The sequence below is a fragment of the Ambystoma mexicanum genome, chromosome 6q, assembly GCF_040938575.1.
Source record: "Ambystoma mexicanum isolate Mex_15411 chromosome 6q, UKY_AmexF1_1, whole genome shotgun sequence".
Lineage (NCBI taxonomy): Eukaryota > Metazoa > Chordata > Amphibia > Caudata > Ambystomatidae > Ambystoma > Ambystoma mexicanum.
Genome location: NC_090937.1, coordinates 81,366,003 through 81,385,546, shown reverse-complemented (window position 1 = coordinate 81,385,546; position 19,544 = coordinate 81,366,003). Strand labels below are relative to the sequence as shown.

The 19,544-nt window shown below is 43.3% G+C and overlaps 1 protein-coding gene across 3 annotated transcripts in view; it reads left to right on the top strand.

Annotated features, from left to right (window-relative positions):
- The window catches only part of LOC138515785 (transmembrane protease serine 11D-like), a 739,714-nt gene that overhangs the window by 342,196 nt on the left and 377,974 nt on the right, over positions 1-19,544 (top strand). For all 3 annotated transcript variants that reach the window (XM_069630499.1, XM_069630501.1, XM_069630500.1), the window contains exon 4: positions 4,796-4,929. In XM_069630499.1, coding sequence (XP_069486600.1) covers positions 4,796-4,929 — 134 coding nt within the window. The remainder of the gene's footprint in view (positions 1-4,795; positions 4,930-19,544) is intronic.

Sequence of the window (19,544 nt, the reverse complement as noted above, 5' to 3'; positions counted from 1 at the left end):
TATGTGTTTATTATTACCTAGTTTAATATATCAACCTCAGAAGGATAAGCGATGTGTTGGAACTGCCGATTTTCAAACCTCTGACTGCACGTCGCACACATATCTGAGGTGAGTGCTCAAGCCGCAGAGCTATCGTGCCAGTGACAGGGAGCACATTACAGATATGGAGTGTTGCACCGCATGACATTTCACTGGAATACAGACCTTATTATTCCCCACATTACAAATATCACTTGCCACTTAATGTCTTTTCACATACTTTCCTATACTCTGCACAATAGTCTTTGCTCGAGGTACACTACCAAGCAACACCCATTCATCAGTTCCGCCCCTCTTCTCACTGGTAGTGGGGGTAAGACACAACAACTCAAACATTCAGGTCCAACCCCACCACTTTTTGTCTCCTATGTTTGTTTTCAATATTTATTCCACACCCATCTGACGCGGGTAGTGGGCAGGAAATGACTGCTCCAATTTACATGCAGTTCTTTTTAAATTCTTTCTCTGGTGGATAATATATCTAGATCTCTAGGTATGCTTTTTAGTAAACTTACACATTACCAAGATTTGGGATTGGTGGGCCTCACACAAGTTTTGCTCTCAACCTTTCAGGATTCATTCCTCTGACAATGCCTAAGTGTCTGTTGAATGCGTTTGGCAGTGTGCTTTTGAACAGTTTCATCCAGAAGTGGTAGTCTTTAAGCAGAACACATGGGCCAACTAAGGATAAGACTTTGCAAATTGCTTTGCCACACTCTTTGGAGTGCTTGCTATAATCAGACAAGCATGAACTTTGGTTGGGACCTGGGCCACCCAGCATGGTGGCATTAGAGGAAAGGATGATACAGATCCTGAAGTCACTATGCAGGCCATGTGTGCTGTGGCATGGCCAATAATCTAGTCTCGGCAGGTTGGGAAGCAGTCACCTCTCAGCAGAACGCAGCGGAAAAGGAATCCTGTAACAGCCCTGAGGGGGGAACTGGCAGAGAGGGCTCCAATTCCTGCCCTTCCCCCCTTTTGTGAGAAGGAAACGCTGAGTTCATACACAGTGGTATGGAAAACATGATAGAGCTGAGAACCAGTGCGGACCAGTCCACACCACCACACTAAAGCACACCAGACCACCGGGGAGTAATATGATGGACTGGAATACGCACCCCCACCTGAACCTACAGAGAGACCTCACGATTCCAGGTTCCAAAATGGGAGCACAAACATGGAACTTCCAGCAGCGCCAAGCTCATTATGTAACGAGCCAGCATGGGGAAAGTGGGTTAGGTATAACTCCCATTTAAAGAATATTCCTTGTCAACATATGCCTAGGGAGGAAAGAAACATGGTCTTATTGGCTAGGGAAAGATGGTCAATCAGCACAGGGGAGGAATACTTAAAAAGGGGGCAGGAAACAGGAAGTGTGTGTTATTCGAGTGAGGTTAGTAGTGGAGCTTGCAGTGGACAAAGAGACCAGCAAGAGGAAGGACAGAGTGGCAGCTTGTGGAGGAGATTCATAGAGAAGGTGAGCTATTGGCTTAAGAGTGAAAGTGGTTCTGCAGTTTGAGTGTGCTTGTTTGGGTGGTGAGCGAGTGGAAATAGTGTAAGGAGTGAATTCAAAGTGAATGGTACAGAATGGAACACATTTGTATGTGTGGTTTGGGGGGTGGACTATTAGTGGGAGGAGAAGAGTAGTAGTGGGAGGAGGAGTGGAGGAGTGTAATGAGGGAGAGGACTAGTGGAATGAATGGAGTAGTAGCAGGAGAGTAGTACTGAGAGGAGAAGTGTAGTAGAAGAAAGGATAGTAGTGAAGTTGAGTGGGAATAATGGTAACATCAAAACGTGGAGGCAAGGAGTAGGTGGGAAGGAGGACTGGTGGGAGGAGTAAGTCGGAGAAAGTGATAGAAAGCGTAGAAGGAAAGAGGTGATTGGGCATGACTGAGCTAGCCTCAATATACAGAGTAAGTGCAAAGCATTTCCCAAACTCCCATTAGAACATTAATCATTGGTTAGTGTAGGAAAAGCTCAGAAGTCCCTGAGGGAGTTTGCAAAGCCTGCATTTATGGAGAGATCTCTAGCTGAAGACAGACATAACAAAGTAGGTGTTACCGTATGGTAGCACTAACCTGGGTAATGGATGCTTGGGTTAGGGAAGAAAATAAAAACCCTTGAATCAACCTCGTGACTCAGAGTGATTCTTGTGCCATCGGTGAAAGTACAAACCAGAGTCAAGCACAATGACCTTAGGGATAAGACTAAACTAAATTAAAAGCGCTAGACCGAAAAGTAATCCAAAGAGATTAATGGAATCAGACTGAATCTTCAAAGACCAGCAAATGAAGATGACATTATTAGTCAGTCCAGAAGAGACCTGTCAGGTCTGAAGAGTTGATAGCTTTTCTCCTTCCTTTCAACAGCTGCTTAAATACTTTCCAGCATCCATGTGATAGAAAGAGAGCATCAACAGCGTTAGCCATCTTAGAATACCATAAAACAAATAACTTCAGTCGGTATAACCAAAAAGAAGAAAACCCACATGTCATACACTGATTGATTGATTGATTGATTGATTGATTGATTGACTGGTTCATTGATTTGAGACCGTTATTAGTACTTTTGTAATACAAAATAAATTGTCTCAAGATGATGAAAGAGGGATAAAGGCTTACCCGTTGACTTAGTAAAAGAGAAGGGATTTGCCAAGCCTTTCTAAGTTGGGAAGCTGCTTAGGAGAAAAAAAAAACAGAAAAACTGTTAGTTAGCTTTTTGAAGCGAGTGCAAAGTTGTGCCACTGATGCCTTTCCAACACAGCCCCGACCTACCTCTCACGCTGCATGGAGAAATACTCCCCCGCCTGACCTCTCAGATCCGCGAACTGTCACCTCCTCAAAATCCCCAACTTCAGTCGCCTCTCGGTGGGGGGGCAAGAGCTTCCTGGTCGTGGCCGCCAAACTTTGGAACAATCTCCCACCAGTCCTCAGAAAAGAACAGGCCTACTGAACCTTCTGCAAAAATCTAAAGACCTGGCTCTTCAACTAACATAGCTCCTCCTAAGACTCGTCACTCATCCTGATGCATTTTCTCCCCCCCTTGTTTTTTTCCTCAATGTAACTAGCGCCCGAGGGTTTTGTGCGCTGCAATAATTCCAAAATAAATAAATGAAGTTCTTACTGACTGACATCTTTTTAATTTGGCAGCTTAATAAACTGGGGACTCCCCTACAAGGCATTTAAAAACTAGACTAGCAATTTTCAAATGAATTCTTCCCATGATGGGGTACCAATCCAGGGATCGCCTCATTTCTAAAATATTTAATTTTTTACAAGCCCCACATATGAGTGGTACTGCTGCATTTTGCGAAAATTGTAAGTCATTGTAAATGTCTTTTTAGCTGCTTCCTCCAGTACAGCATTACAATAATGCAATCGAGAGTTGGTAAGAGCTACTCCTAAAAAGTCACTGTCCTTTTTCATCTTGCAGTGGAGCATAAACTCTTTCCGTAACCGAGCCATAACCAAGTCCAAAATGGGAAACAATGATTTAACGGAACGAAAGCACCCCACTGTGCAGTAGGTCCCACTACATTGAGATGACAAACGAGATCAGGCACTTGCCTCAACATGACAAACACGGCACCCAACACTGCTCTATGCCAGTCCTAATGCCCTGGTTCACCTTGATGATCAGGCCTGATACTTATGTTTGGACATGACCTACAAATCCAACATTTCTTCGCGGGACTTAGTTAATAACCTAATGGCTTACTATGTAAAAGTATATTTTGCATGAATACCGCCTCATAGTAAACGATTGGCCTAAGCACATTCGCATCGCACTATAAATTGCATTGAATTAACCTGAAACAGGCTGACTACACCACCATTTTGAGTTATCCGCCATTTTGATCGCCTCTTGCTTTCTGTCCCATGTTTAGAATTGTGTTTTTGGCTCCAGCAGAGCAAAATGAACTTTGTACTGTTTCCATGATGTCAAGGTAGATATGAATGTTGAAGCTGCTAATTTGGATTGTTTGTCCTACACTGAGAAACCTTGGAGTTAAACAAAAGCTGTACTAATCAGTAATTTAGATACCATCTGTTCCAATAGTGACTTCTCCGTTCAAACAGCAAAGTAGAATGATGAATAGTTGAACGTGCTCTTCTCTTTGTTTTCTCTCCATGAAACTAAGCTGACTTTAAACTCAAGAACAAATGATAGACAAATATAAGCCAGCAAAATAAGGAATGTTATCGTTGTGTCTTATGTTTGGAAAACGTGAAATGTTTAAAGGAAAACAACAAACTATTCAAAGATGTCTAAGCATGACTTAGTTATGTGGATAGGCCATGAATCCTATGTAAATGTATTACACAAAGAGGGGCTGAACGATGTGTCCGGGATTTTGAAATACTTGTGTTTTTGAAATGTCCATCACTCTCTCATCTCACGGTGTCTGCTTGCACATATTGCGGGGTGTTGAGAGCCAGACAGCTGCCTGTCAATAAATGTACATTATACTTTGACCTTGTGACTAGCATATTTCTATTATGTGGTATTAAGCCTCGATATTCTTTAATCTTTCAACTAAATCATCCCAAGTATGATGTGACATGTCAAACAAAAGACATCTGCAGAAAAGCAATAAAGAAAATTGCAGGGGGCCACATGGCAAATAGACCAATGGGGTCATAACCTTACAATGTAGACACTAGGGAGTTGCATCAACCATAATGAACATCACTTGAATGCTGAACCAATCAATCCTGACAATTCTTTCATCCTTTTTTTCTCTCCCTCTCAACAGGCCGAGGTGGTCAGCCACCCAAAAACGTTTACTTCAGAGGCAACTTCAGAATCAGTAATGCCAACTACACAGCGCTTTATGAAAATCCAAACAGCAGCGAATTCCGAATGTTGGCAGCTCAAATTGAGGCCATGGTAAGTGGACATTTATTTGCTATAGTTCCATCATGAAAGTTGTGTTGGCGCATAGATTTTGAAGCAAAGCATATGCTGCTGTATACCACAGCCATATGGGTAAAGAATAGAATGCAGTCGCTGTGTGTCTATTTCTGAATGTGCTGAAGAAGAAAAAGAATCTGTTGAATCGTATATTAAGTCAACGTTGCAATTGATGGAGATAACTGCTGTTCCTCCAGTCCTATTCTGCTGACACTTGCATGAGGAATCTTGGCTTTCATGCAATGCAATTATCTGTGATTATGCTTATACTGTCACCTGCCTGTGCCATTTGTTTTCCCGGTTCCTTAAGTCTGGGTTACACATTTAACAATATTTCAGAAGAAAGATAGCATATTTTCTTTGGAACATTTGCCTATAATTATCACTCCATGTCCCACACAGCACTATCCCATGACTCATAATTACGTAGGCGGTGTGATCAACTACCCCCTGAACACTGCCACACTGCCCGGAGCACCACTGCTGAATCCCACAGGGCTGTCTGGCTTTATTTGAGGTTTTTAAAAAAAATGAGAAAAAGCACCTACGCATCGGGTTCCAGAGTTGCTGAGCAGCCAAGTTGTGAGGAGGGAGACTGGTAAAATCTGTGCATTCGAGTTCTTCCTAGGTGTCAGTGCTGTTGCTTCGATGTGTTCCAGCATGCTAAATCATTGCCTGAAGTAAACTGAAGATGTAAGGAAAAAGATTTTTTTAAAGATGTTAAATGCGTGTTTATGATTTTGTAGTGTATGCATGCTTGCGTGCACTGTGTGCTGTGTTTGGTGTGCAAAGGTTTGAGTGAGTCTGTGCATCTATGCATGTTTATTTTAGTGTCATGGTGTGTGTGTGCATCAGCATTTATGTCTGGGTCTGTGTGTGTGTGAGTGTGAGCATGAATGCAATGTGTGCAAGTGTGCTTGTGTGGCATGGAGTAGACAGTAGTAGCGATCAATGATGATGTTTATTGCAGGCTCAGTTTCATGAAAGCGATTAACAGTGAAAATTACTAGCATAGTTGGTGGGATTCAGGCCACATCTAGATGAAAGTGATTTAAAGCTACCATTATAAGCATAGATAGATTGTGGATGCAGCTTCATGAAAAAGATTTAAAGTGACCATTCCTAGCATAGATAGATTGTGCATGCAGCCTCAAGAAAGTCACTTACAGTGGCCATTGCTGGCATTGATTCATAGTGGCTGGAGTTTGACAGACTGTAAATGACTTTCACGAAGCTGCGGCCATAATCTATCGATGCTAGTTTGAGTCACTGTAAAACACTTTCATGATTGTCATAGTTATATTGTGGTCGCAGCCTCATGCAAGTGATTTTCAGTGGCCATTGCAGGCATAGGGTGTGGATTCTGGCTGCAGCTTCATAAAGTGATTTACAGCAACTATTACTGGATTGTGATTGCAGTGTCATGCTAGTGATTTGCAGTAGCTATTACTGACATAGATATATTGTGTCTGCAGCTCATGCAAGTGATTTAGATTGACAATTTTTATTGGCATATATACATTGTGGCTGAAGCCTTCTGAAAGTGATTTACAGTAAATATTATTAATGGCATAGATTGTAGCTGCAGACTCACGCAAGTGATTTTCAATGACCATTAAAGCATCAATAGATTGTGGCCACAGCCTTATGCAAGTCATTGAAGTGACCATTACTGGGATAGGGCATGGACTCTGGCCACAGATTCATTACAAGATTTAAAGTGACTATTACTGGCTCAGTTTGTGGCAGCAGCTTCATGCATGAAGCTGCTTCCCCATTCTATCTATGCAAGTGATTTGTAATGGCCATTACTCACATAGATATATTATCGCTGCAGCTTCATGCAAGCGATTTAAAATGCTACTGTGTACTGTTAGTGACATGGCATGTACTGGATTGTTTCATTTGTTACCCTAGAGAACCAATTGTAAATTGTGTGGCTTTTCCCCCCATTTTCTTCCAAAAATGTTCTGTAAAATGCACAAGTTCAACACTTTTTTTCAAAATGGACTCGGGAGAAATCCCTGCACCCAAACCTCCAGCGTTATTTTGGGATCCCTCTGCTGCGCTCCCTCGCACATACCAATTTGGGGATATTGGTAGGCTCCTCTAGTGAAAAGATTCACTAGCCGTGACTGACCATGTATAATTTAGAATTCTGGTGCCCCCAAAGACACCCTGCTGCCTCTCCCGCCAACCCTTCAGCACCTAAACATGCTTACTCAGCTCTTTTATTATTATTACTATTATTATTATGGTATTTACTGAGCACAGACCTAGTTTCGAGAAGCAACGGAGCACTTTACAGAGGTATACCCCAAAACAGATACATAACAGAGCGCTTTACAGAGGTATGCAACAGTACAGACAGTACAGATTTATAACGGAGTGCTTTCCAGAGGTAACAACAGAACAGATACACAGCATGGTTTGGTATACAGAGGGGAACAGCTTTACACAGTTGTAGGGAGAAGAAGAGCGGTTTGGCATCTAGTGAGTCAGGTGGCGTGAGGCAATGTGATGTCCTAGGTGTTGAGGAGGAGAGACTCCTTGAAGAGGTGGGTCTTGAGTTTTTTCTGAATTGTAGGAGCGTGGGGGTAAGTCTGATGCTGACAGGGAGAAGGTTCCATAGTCTTGAGGCGTAGGCAGAGAAGACTTGTTTTCTGGTCCTTTCCTTTTTGCAGTGGCACATTTGAAGTCTACCTCTGTGCCCTGAGCCCACTCTGCCAACAATTAACCTTTAGAAAGCTAAAAGCAGATTATCCTCGAGCACAAAAAGTCAAAGAATCTTGTCTTGAGAGAGCAGGTTCCTTGAAAAAACAGTTGAAGAACTTGAAATGTTGACATCTCAGAAAAGCAACAGAAATCTGAAAAACGTCAAAGTGGGCCAAAAATAACGTGGGCAGCAAATACAATATTTGGTCTACCTGGGCGGTGCCCATTTGAAAAGACTCTACAGGTAAGGTGTTTTAAAGAATGTTGTGAAGTTGGGGAGAACTATCCCCTGCACAGTGCACTAAGTCGCCAGACTAGCCCACATTTGCACACACAACTTGCCCGCAATGGCCAGTCGGGCCAGTGCCTTGCCAGTGCTTTGGGCATTGCCCAATTGCTCTCTATGCCTGAAAGTTGTATGCAGCGTGAGTTGGGAAAGCACGTGTTTGGCGTCACTATTGCTTTACATGAAAAAAAAACAAGTTTAGGATATATAACTTTGGTCTGATTAGAGCACGGTATAAGTGCAACGCCACATCTTGATGCAAGCATGATGTAAACAATTTAAGTTTGGGGGCATTTGTATAGCTCAATGTCTTGTCATGTATAAGTCCTGTTGGAAGATAATACAAGTTGACTGGTCGATTTTCCTATGGACAAGTGTGACCGTGTGTGTACTGGTAAAGTACAATATACACATACAACCTATGGTAATATTTTTATGTTAGCGCCTTGCAGTGATGTGTCTTCCTCCTGCATCCTTGTAGAATCCAGAGAAAGTGAGTTTGACTGACATGCAATGCTACCTGATGGAATGTATTGATATGACTAAGGTTCTAGGAGAGTCAGTTGAGATGTAGCCCACAGAGAGAGAGGATGCCAGTGTTTGCCACTGTGACCTGTAATAGGCTGGGACTTAATAAAGGAGTCACTTGTAACTACAATGAAATCAGAGTCATATTACCAGAACCCAGATTTCCACATTGGCGACGGGGATGCTGGCTGTGCTGGGGGGACGGCACAGAAGAAGGGACAAACACTGCCCCCCAAACCAAATAAGACCCTCTCTCTCAGGTAGGGCGAGCGCATATAGTCAGCAGTCGCAGAAGGGCCCTGCGCAAAGGGCACAGGAGCAGGAGATAAGGAGCTGCGCCAGGGGCAGGGGCCAGCTGGCCTGCCAGCACTTGGGCAGGTCAAGCACAGTGAAGGTCAAGAGACTGGCAGAGAACTTTTGGCAGGACTGAGGGCCCAGTGACTGGTTTGAAGGAACCCAAAGCTGCGCATGGAGGGCTATGAGCCCATGGCAGTAGCAAGTGAAGAGGCTTTGGGTCTGAGCTACACCTGGAGAACTGAGAAGCCATGCTGCGCAGCTGAGGGGCCTGGAGCCCAGGGTAGCAGCATTGGAAAAGGTTGGAGCCTAAACTGCGCCTAGAAGTGACAGAGAAGTTGGTAGAAGGAGCTTGAAGCTCATCTGCAAAGCACCTGGAGGGACTCAGAGCCATATACTGTGCAGAGGAGGGTCCTGGGGGCCATTACAGCTCTAGGAAGGGCTTGGAGCCCATTTGCTTCATAGCAGAGGGGCTTGCTAGTGAGCATTAAAGCATCAAGTGACAAGCTGTTTGGCGGGGCTTAGGGTCCAGAAACACAGATGGAAAGGCTTGGAGCCATTGCTGAGGGGCCTAAAGTCCATGACTGACTGATTTGATGAGGGGCTTGGAGCCCATTGGAGGGGCTGTGAGCGCATCTATTGTTAGCAGTAAAATCACAACTGTTACCGTTCAGTGTTTAAGCAAATGGTTACCTTTATGTGGGCCGGCAGCAAATGGTTACCTTTATGTGGGCCGGCATGTCCTGATGTCCTGGGATGTGGAGCTGAGCAGCGCATTTGGAGGGCCAGCTGTTTTGAGAGCGGGACACAAGGGAGGCTCTGTCATCCGTGTGGAGAGCGCAATTTGCTGGGTAGCATGAGCGGCGCTGTGGGCAGTTAAATGAGCGCAGCTATGGCGGTCTGCACAGTGACGGTTGGGGGCCAGGACATCTGTCCTCTGGAGCTTCCAAGTTGTTCTGATGATGTCACTCTGCAAGGGAGTTGACGACCCGGTGTAAGGTTCTGTAGGTCACTGTTGTGACGTGCGGAGTAATCGCGTATCAAGGAATTCAAGAGTGTGAGGCTCGGGCAGAACGTCGTTGACGTTATGTGGTAACTTCATTAAAGCAGTTTCCTTTTTGTTTCTGGCGATAATTCATGGGACAGAGGTTCTCATCGTAGCGATTATGGCACTAATTCAAAGTAAGTTCGGAGGTGTATCGGGCGTCCTGTAGTGCCAAGAGTCCAAGATGGAAGAGGTTTCGTCAGGCGCAAGCTTTAGAGGTTTTGTCACTGAGGTCGATAAAAGAAAAATAAAGGGGATGCTTAAAGGAGGACGTTTTCAAGTAAGTGTGTTAAAGACTTGGATGGTCATTTAAAAAGTCGGAAATGAACTGCAAGCCGGCAAAGGAGTGTAAGGCGTTGTAAAGGCATTTTGATGTTGGTGGTGTCTCTTCTCCACTGAGTAGAAAGGGGAAGGAGCATTGTTGTAGAGGTTTGTCCCACTATGGTGAGGATAGTCATGGACATCGTGGATTAGTATGTGTCAGGCAGAGTGTTTGGTTAGAGCTGTGATGCATGCGCATATTATTCGGAGGTGTTTGCGTGTGAGTGAGTTTGGCCTTGTTGGGTGTGGTTTTGTTGTTCGTAGGGGGGGAGACATCTAGTGATGTGTCTTCCTCCTGCATCCTTGTAAAATCCAGAGAAAGTGGGCTTGACTGACATGGTATGCTACCTGATGGAATGTATTGATATGACTAAGGTTCTAGGAGAGTCCGTTGAGATGTAGCCCACAGAGAGGATGCCGGTGTTTGCCACTGTGACCTGGAAGTTACTACCTTGTATATATGACACTAAGAACTGGATGTAATATGCTGGGACTTAATAAAAGAGTCACTTGTAACTACGATGGAATCAGAGTTATATTACCAGAACCCAGTTTTCCACACGCCTGTTTGCGAAACAGATGCAGGAGCTCAATGCAAGAGAGAGGTGGCCATTTTGGATGTCCACGGACTGTAAAACAATGTGTGAAAATCATGCATAAGCTGTTTACTACTCATGTTTAGCACCACTAATCATGTTATCCACAAGGCCTTCTGTGGCCTGGGGCCTGAATACCTTCAACTCTCTCTTCCTAAATCTTCCCGAGCTCTTTGCTCATCCGCCTCCAACTCCCTCAGGGTCAGTCACTTCTCCAATCAACAAGTTGGTGGCAGATCTCTTTTTTCAGCTGCGGCCTCCCTCTGGAACAGCCACCCTGCCTCCCTGAAACCTGAGGAGAACCATCTCTGGTCCCGGAAGCACCTCAACACCTTCCGCTTTGCTTCTGCTTTCTCTCCTCTCCCCTGCTGAACTCCTGGCTAAAACTGCACTGGTTACCTGGCCACCCTCTGATCTCGGGCCGAGGTCCCCTTCCCCACCAGTTGCACATCTGCACTGCCTCCCAGGCAACCCTCACACTTAGGGACTGTTTTCTGTATCCTTACAGTTCCACACCAGCACTTGACACCTGATGTCTGCACTTACCCTATTCTATTTACCCCATGTAATGCACTGTCCCCCCGCACTTTTCCCCTTCCCCCTTCTCCTGCACTTGCGCAATTGAATTACACCTGGCCTAGTAGGATCGTTATCTTTGTCTTCCCTCTGTTCACCCTCCCTTGCTGTGTCGCGCCTTGAAACGCTTGTGTATAGGCGTGTTTTAAATGTAATATCACCAGGCATTGCTGTTTGCCAGGCAGATCATGGCAGGTGGTATTCATGGACCATTTTTGTAATGGCTGTAAATTAACTAGGAACCCCAGATTTGCATGCATTTTGGTCTCACAATAACCCGGCGTGAGTTTGGTGTTTGAGTTCAGTCACGCTTCAGTCTGCCCTGAATCCTGATGTGCGTTGGACATGCTGTGGACTGCTCATAGCTACCTTCTTATACCTTTAAGGATCTGCTTTTTCTATGTAACTTGAGCTGGGTGAATAGACGCCGGCACGTGAGTTCCGCATTCGAGTTCAGTCAAGCTTCGGTCTGCCCTGAAACCAGACGTGCTGTGAATGTGCTGTGGACTGCTCCGATCTGCTTGCTGCTATACCTTTAAGGATCTGCTTTTTCTATATAACTGGAGCCGGGCGCATAGCACCGGCACGTGAGTTTGGTGTTTGAGTTCAGTCACAATTCAGTTAGTCTGAGGTAAGGCAGAGGCAAGGATACCAACTCTTAAGAAGATCCTTGGGTGTTTCGCCTCTCCATTGCCCTTAATTACACATGGCGCTTATGGAAACAGGGGGCTCTGCACCTGATGGCAGCTGCGATTACATGACTCAACTGTGCAGGCACTGGAATTAGCGGTGAGTGCAGAAAACTCCTCCTTGCTATGTAAAGGTAATCCTTTGCTTCAGGGCCCACAAATTTCACAGTCACCGACCCGTCGATCCCTGCTATCCAAAGATTTTAATTTAACAGATGCAGAACTTTTAGAAGCTGACACTATTTTTGTTGATACGGCTGAGTTAATGATGGGTCCGAACATCATGATGAGAACTGACATTGTCTGTGTGGGAGAGGGGAATTGTTTTGTGCCTCCTGTCCCCCTGAGGACTGTAACATCCCCCTCAGGGGCTTACTCGGAGGAGCCCTGTTTTCAACTTGGGCCAACTACTGACATTTTGGGGGGAGCTTCTTAAAATCTTCTGAGAACGGCCCAGACAAGCAGGGCTCAACCTCATTATTGGCCGCAAGACTTTCCCGCAATATTGCGGAGATTAAAATTCAAATGGAGTAAAACACGTCAGGGGGTCTACGTTGTACACCGTCACTAGCCCCGATAATTGCAAACAATGTGAGTCTCTCTACTCTGTTGGATTTGGCACCTGCTTGGCCATCCTTACAACCAGTATTGGGAAAAAATTACCTCCTAAACTTAAGTCGAAGCCCACGTTGTAACCAACTAATTGCTGATTCAGTGGCTGAGTCGCGAACTTCTTCCACCTCCTCGGACTTGACAACTCCGAATGGATCCTCGTCCTCTCCATTGTTGAACACACATGCATCTCATCTTTCTGTGGCAGCCGCCTTTCAATTACAAAACAACACAATGTCAGTGCTCACTATCTCACTGGTGCCATTTTTGAAAATGTATGAGACCTTGAATGACAACTTTAAAGACCAGGCAACTTTACTTGCTTTGGTACATTCTAAATTTATCTTTTTGGATTCGTTTTCTACAGTGCTGCATACCAGGCTAGATCACAAAGCAGAAACTTTTGCCCAGTGGCAGGGAAGGGTCTGTGGCCTTGTGACAGGTGAACTCTCAGATACATTTCTCATGATGGAAGCAATTCTTGAATCTCTTAAATGCCTACGACCCATGAACATAATGCAACATACTAATGCCAATAAGAAGCCTAAGATGGACGTTGTTCATAATCAATGCAATCCACTTAGAGATCAACAACATAAAGTTGGCAACTCGGAAGATGAAAAACATCACCTTGAGTCCTCTTTTAAGCCTCTGACTATTCATGTTAGATCCCGATTGTTAGTGAGGTCAGGAATACAAGAACTAGTTGCTAGATAGGATCCCTCTCTCAAGAATCACCTCTTGGAGAGGAAGATCAATTGTCCAACCCTGAAAAAAATGTAACGACTTTGCTAGATGAGTCCATTGTCCTTGTGCCTCCATTAGGAAATTCATTCGACCACCAAGTCCCCAAAAAGATTTTTTCTACCTTCACTAATAAAAAAAAACAAAGGGAATTTTCTACGATGAACAACGACGATGGCAAAAATTAAAATAAAGCAAAAAATATGCAGAAAGTGAAAAAGCCAAAATATAATAATTTAAGAACTCCTCCTCCAGAAAGATATGTTGCTGGCCAACCACAAGGTTATGGGTCAGCTATGTCCTGCTTATTAACTATAATCATTTAAAAAAAGATTATGAGGCGCACCTCCCTTCCATAGTTTCCTTAGAGGATGGAAATTACACAGTCCTGCAAGATAATGATGTGGAAATAGACACCCTCTTGGATGTATCAATTTATGCATATGAGGAGGAGGAAGATACAGAGGAATTACAAGCCCCAGATAAGAGCGTAGGGATTAAAATCTCTTTGCCGCCAATGAAACTTCATACTAATAACCAAGGGAGTTTCTCTAATATACCCTCTGAATCTCAGACTGCATCTTCTTTTGATGCAAATCGTGTCTCTTTTCAACCACTAAGACAGAAACCTTGTGCGGCAGATGTTAAATATAAAGTTAAAGACCTAGTTTATACATCCAAAGATAAACATGAAGTTTTGGCACTACCAAAAAATCCTGAGTTGACAAACAGAATAATAATATTTTTGGATAGACTACTCTTTTCTGATGATGATTTAATATACATTTTTGCTGTGGAATGTTTTACAACTTTGCCATCATTTACCAAAGCTATGTTTAATTGACTCAGAGGACATACAGGTTGTAGAATTTGTGAATGAATCACAAACAGATTGGGTCATACTTCATTTAAGATCGTTTTCAGTGAAATTCTCTCTTTTGGATGCTTCTGCAGCGCTGCTTCCACTGGGGTTTGAATTGAGGGAATGTGCAGCACCAAATCACGCCTCTTCTTGACTTGACAAACAAACTGATCCTACTATATCAACCTTTAAAAAGCCCTGGATTAGAATTGAAGGCGGCTTGGGGAAATCCCTTAATGGGAAAGGTAAAACATGTGCAATTGATGACGGAAAGAAGATAGTTAATTGTCATGGTGAAAGGAATGGTCCACTGAGAGTGACATGTTCCTGTGACAATGAGTTTGATAGGAAAGTTATTGAAGATTGTGATTGTCACCTTTTTACCTCGAGTGCAAGAACACTGGTCTTGTATAGCAGGGGCGTTAGTGGCCCCTAACAATAAATAGAACAAGGAATGTGGAAGATTCTATGACCATGGAGTGGCCTGTTGGACTACTCTGGGGTTCCAACATTTGTTCAATGATAACCAACTGGATATGGCTTCTTATGACATCTTATGTTTACAGGAAATCTGGTTGCACTCAATTCCAGTGCGTGGTGGGTTTTCTGCACATTTAAATCCAGCCTTGAAAGGTATAAAGAGAAGGCACTACTCAGGTTTGCTAACCTTGATAAAAAATGGCTTGTGACTATCTGTGGTAGAGACTAGAAATTCATGTCCTTTCATCCAAATGTTGACATTGAATCTGGATCAAGGTCCATGTCGAGAATCCATGGTAATGGTTCTGTTTAATTTATATTGGAACCCGGCTATGATTGATTCAAACATTTTTGTTAATTGTGTAGGTAGACTTAATGGATGAATCCTATACGCAACTGTGCAACCCTCAATTTATCATATGTGGTGATTCTAAACATTAGATGTTTGGAGGAGGTGGGTATCCCACTGCTGCTTCTTAAAACCATTGATTCCCCTATTCAAGAGAGGGCAGCATTAAGGATGCAAAAATTGAATGATAGGGAAGTTTACATGTTGAATGGCCAGACCAAAGGTGACATACCAGGAAAAGCATCTTGGGCTCGGGGTCAGACAGCCCTCCTTGGATTATTTATTTATTTCACTGAATCTTCTCCATCAAGTAGATTATTTTTCAGTTCTCCCAATGATGAATAGCGATCACAGCCTTTTAAAGATGACATGGAAGAGCTGGAAGAGACGAGCTGGAGTGGCTAACCTGGGAACTCTTCATATTACACAGGGGAGAAACAGATTCATTGTTAAACCTGAAGACGTTGCTTTAAGCTTTTCTAAATATGAGGAGAATCTGGCCTGGGGTAGTTCTGGTCTGAATTATGCTCTTATTCTTTCCCTCTTTGAGGAAGTGAAAGGGAGACATAGGAATCCTGATTTCCGCCCTAACCATCTTTATAATAAGGACTTTGTTACAAAAAGAAAATTCTTGCAAGGTGATCTTAGACAGTAAAGGCGCAATTCGGCAGGGCTACCAAGTGCCCAAACAAGAAAAAGAAAACATAAGTATATAAATTGGCTAATAATGTTTAGAATGTTAAGATGTCAACAGGAGGCGGAATTGATGCTGGGTTCAATTTGTAAAAGAAGAATTGCGGTACACCAGGGATTTAATTAATAAAGAATTGTCGCAACATTCCCTATTGATTAACGGGGTGTCCGAAAGTTGCTGGGTTAACCGTTTTAGAATCCTGTATACTCTTATTAGCTCCTGTAACGAGGCAGGCGATAGGGAATCTAGTGATCATTGGACCCTTTCATTTGTGAAAGATGATATTGAAAGTTCTTCCTGTTTACCTGGCCCTGACGGGCTTACTAATATGATTCTTAAGGAAGCAACTGGGATGTGGGCACATTTAGTCTTTCTACTATTTAAACAGATATTGCAAGCAAAGGATATCCCCACTTCTTGGAAGTCTACTATAATAATCCTGATTTTCAAGAAAGGGGATAGGACGAATACAAAAAACGATTTACCTATCGCACTGTTGGACATTTTGGGCAAACTGTTTGCATCAGTACTACTGAGACATCTGACCACTTGGGCAAGGGAAGTAGGCCAGTTGATCCTTGACCAGCGGTTTTGTCAAGGGAGTTGGCACTGACCTGATCCTCTACTTATTGAATGTATTAAAACTATGGGCTATTAAGAACAAAGCTGTTCTTAGCCTTTGTAGGTTTGTAACAAGATTTTGAAAGTATGAATAGAGACAGCCTATGGAGGAATGTATGACAATTAATAACCTGAAGATAAATGTAAATAAAGCAAAAGTACTGATTTTTAGGACATTAAGGGGAAACCAAAATATGAATTTGAAATGGCATGTGGGTTGTGAACGCCTGGATCAGGTTAACACAATACTATATCTGGGAATTCGTATTATTAGAAGATTGAATGAGAATTCCTGGGATTTAGAATTAAAATCGAAGATTAAGATTTTGTCCACCCAAGGGATTGCTTTACATATGAGATATGGTAAATTCACCATATGGCCTATTTTGACTTTCTACAAACAGAAGGTGTTGGTGATTTTAATCTATGGAGCTGAGGTAGGTTTACATTTATCGTGGCAAATCTGGGAAGTCCTGGAAGGTGCTAGCTGGAAGAGGGTGCTTCACCTTCCTAAGGTACTCCTGATCGCGTCAAATCAGATATGAATTGGACCTTCAGTCCCTTTACTTGGTGACACTTTGGAAGGCCCTGTACCTTGCTCGGAAAGCTGCCATGACAGATTTTCTCCCACCATATCAAAAGTTAATAAAGAGGTTGTTTGGCCTATTGGTCCCTGGAAATGAATTGTATCAACTGCTTAAAGGTTTTGGAAACTTCAATGAGTCATTGATAACTTACCCTGGAGCAGCTAAACAAAAACGCCAAGATTGGATCGACACTCAAAATAAGAGAGAAAGCAATAACATGTCTCTGGATCCTGGAACAGAAACTCGAGCTATGAATGTTGTAGCCAAACAGTTGGCCATATTTCCTAGCCCTTATTATCGGAATCATTTTTTGTGATTACGACTGAACTTACACCCAAATAAGGAGTTATTGTTCAGTAACAAACAAGGTAACTGGAAAGACAATGGGTGTAGGTTTTATTTAAGAGCAGGAATAACAGAGACATTGAATCACATAATAACTACTTGCTCTATGTTGACCTCATTGAGAACGCTTTATATGGAGGAATTTGTTGAGAACGTCAATTCATTGACGGTTGATGAATGGTGGAATATGTTTTTAGTGGGTGAAAATGTATCTTTGGTTTTTGCAGGGATACGATTTTTTTAGATTAAGTTTTTAAATTGCAATAATGACATTTATGAACGTTTGTGATGAAATCATGAGATTCTTTTAAGGACATAGGAACTACCTTGTTTGGTGTTTTAAAGGAATAGATGAAATGTATTTAAAGATGTTTATATATGAAAGGTTTGTAATAAACCAAACATTTTTTAAAAAAAATCAAAAAAATAACCTGGATTTTTGTGCATTTTTGTCATACAACAACCTGGATTTGCACACCTTTTCATCTTACAATAACCAGGATTTGCATGCATTTTCTTCTTACAATAACAGCTATCGCCAAAATGGTTCAAAATGGCAAGGAGGTGACTACTGAAACATCAGTGTATTTGTAAGCGGTCATCTTCATGCTATTTAAGGGGAAATTCAAAAAGAGGAACAGAATGTCCCTAACATTCTGCCCTTACATGTAGGGCCCGGGGACTTGCATGCCGGCGATAGGACTAGACTTGGTGGCATGGGACCCTAGACTTGGTGGCATGGGACCCGCAGCCAGTCTCTGCATGCATAGGAAATGTGCTATCACTAAAGACAGACATCTGGTCCTCTGCTCCCTACGTGCCCTGTTTGTTGCACATCCACGTCAGCCTTTCTCACAGTATAATGAACTCAGCATGCATAGATAGCTCAGGTTATAGGTTCTCATTATAGATGGCTATGTATTATTATACTTCGATAGTCTACTCTCAAGTCGGGGGTGGCAGACCGAGGCAAAGGATGTGGCAGAGATTGTGGGGGAAAACAGGACAGCTCTGGATAACAAAAAAAGGGCAGCACGGGGGAGTGACAAAGCAGGCTGTTAAGGAACGTGCACTTCTACTGTTAGTGCAAACCTGCGTTCCTTGCCTCCTGATTGGCTGTTTCCATTGCCCTGGGTTCTAATGTACTGCTTTGACACTTGATTCCCTTACATTCTGTTACCAATATCATTCACCTTTATACACAATCTATTCTTGACTAAGCGGCACTCGGCTCAGGCTTGGCAGCCACAGAATTAACATTCTGGAGTTTTGACCTGGGGTACAAAGTATAGAGATGACTGGGGAAATAAGCCACACACCTCCTAGTATTGCCTGAGAACACTCTCGAGCCCCTCGTGCATCCAACATTAACTTGTTTACTAAATTCCAATTCTCCAAATCTGCCATGCAAACACAACCCAATTACCACAACACTTAAGAACAAATCCACCTCCTCCTTTTGGCAGAAGTATGGTCCACCTAATAGTCCTGCCATTCAGCCATGCTATCACGAAACATTCTGACCCGCTTTAGCCCTCCATTGGTTTGTTTCTAGCAACTCTTTCTCGCTTTCCCATCTCCTTATCTTCCCCTCGCTCATTTTCTCTCCTCCAGCACACTAAATCCTGGATACCCATGGGCGGTGCGACAGTATGCCACTCCACGAGTGGGTGCTCTGAAACGACTAAGGTGGTGATTTTCGGATGAACACGCAACACTTATATACGCATTGGATAACAGCTCCAGTAGTATCACTGATGTTTCTCCCTGCACCTTTCTAATCTCAAACCCCTCGCTGCTCTTTCTAGGGGGCCTGAACACATGAACAGTTGTGGTGTACTCCAGTGGTATTCCATTTGTGCTCCAGAGCACTGGCTTAAGTTAGACCAACAAGTTAAAGCATCACCTCACTGAACTCTACTGCTCGCTTCAACGCCTGGGACCCCCCCTTTCGAGGTATTCTCACTACTGTGAATCTACAGATCTGCAGGAGTGAGAGTAGGCCATTACTCAGGGACTGGCACAGTCTCATCGCCCTCGTGATGCCACCAACGCCATTCCTTTGCTGTCACTGTTATCCTGTTGCATACATTAATGTCACTACGTTTGCTGGTTTGACCAATGGCTTTGCTCTTTATCAGAAATGGAACCAAAAGTTGAATTCCAACGTCTCTAGAAGTACAGGAAGCCTGCAGAAGGCAAGTGGCTCTCATCAATCATGATCAGGTGACTTAAACAGGTGGGGCG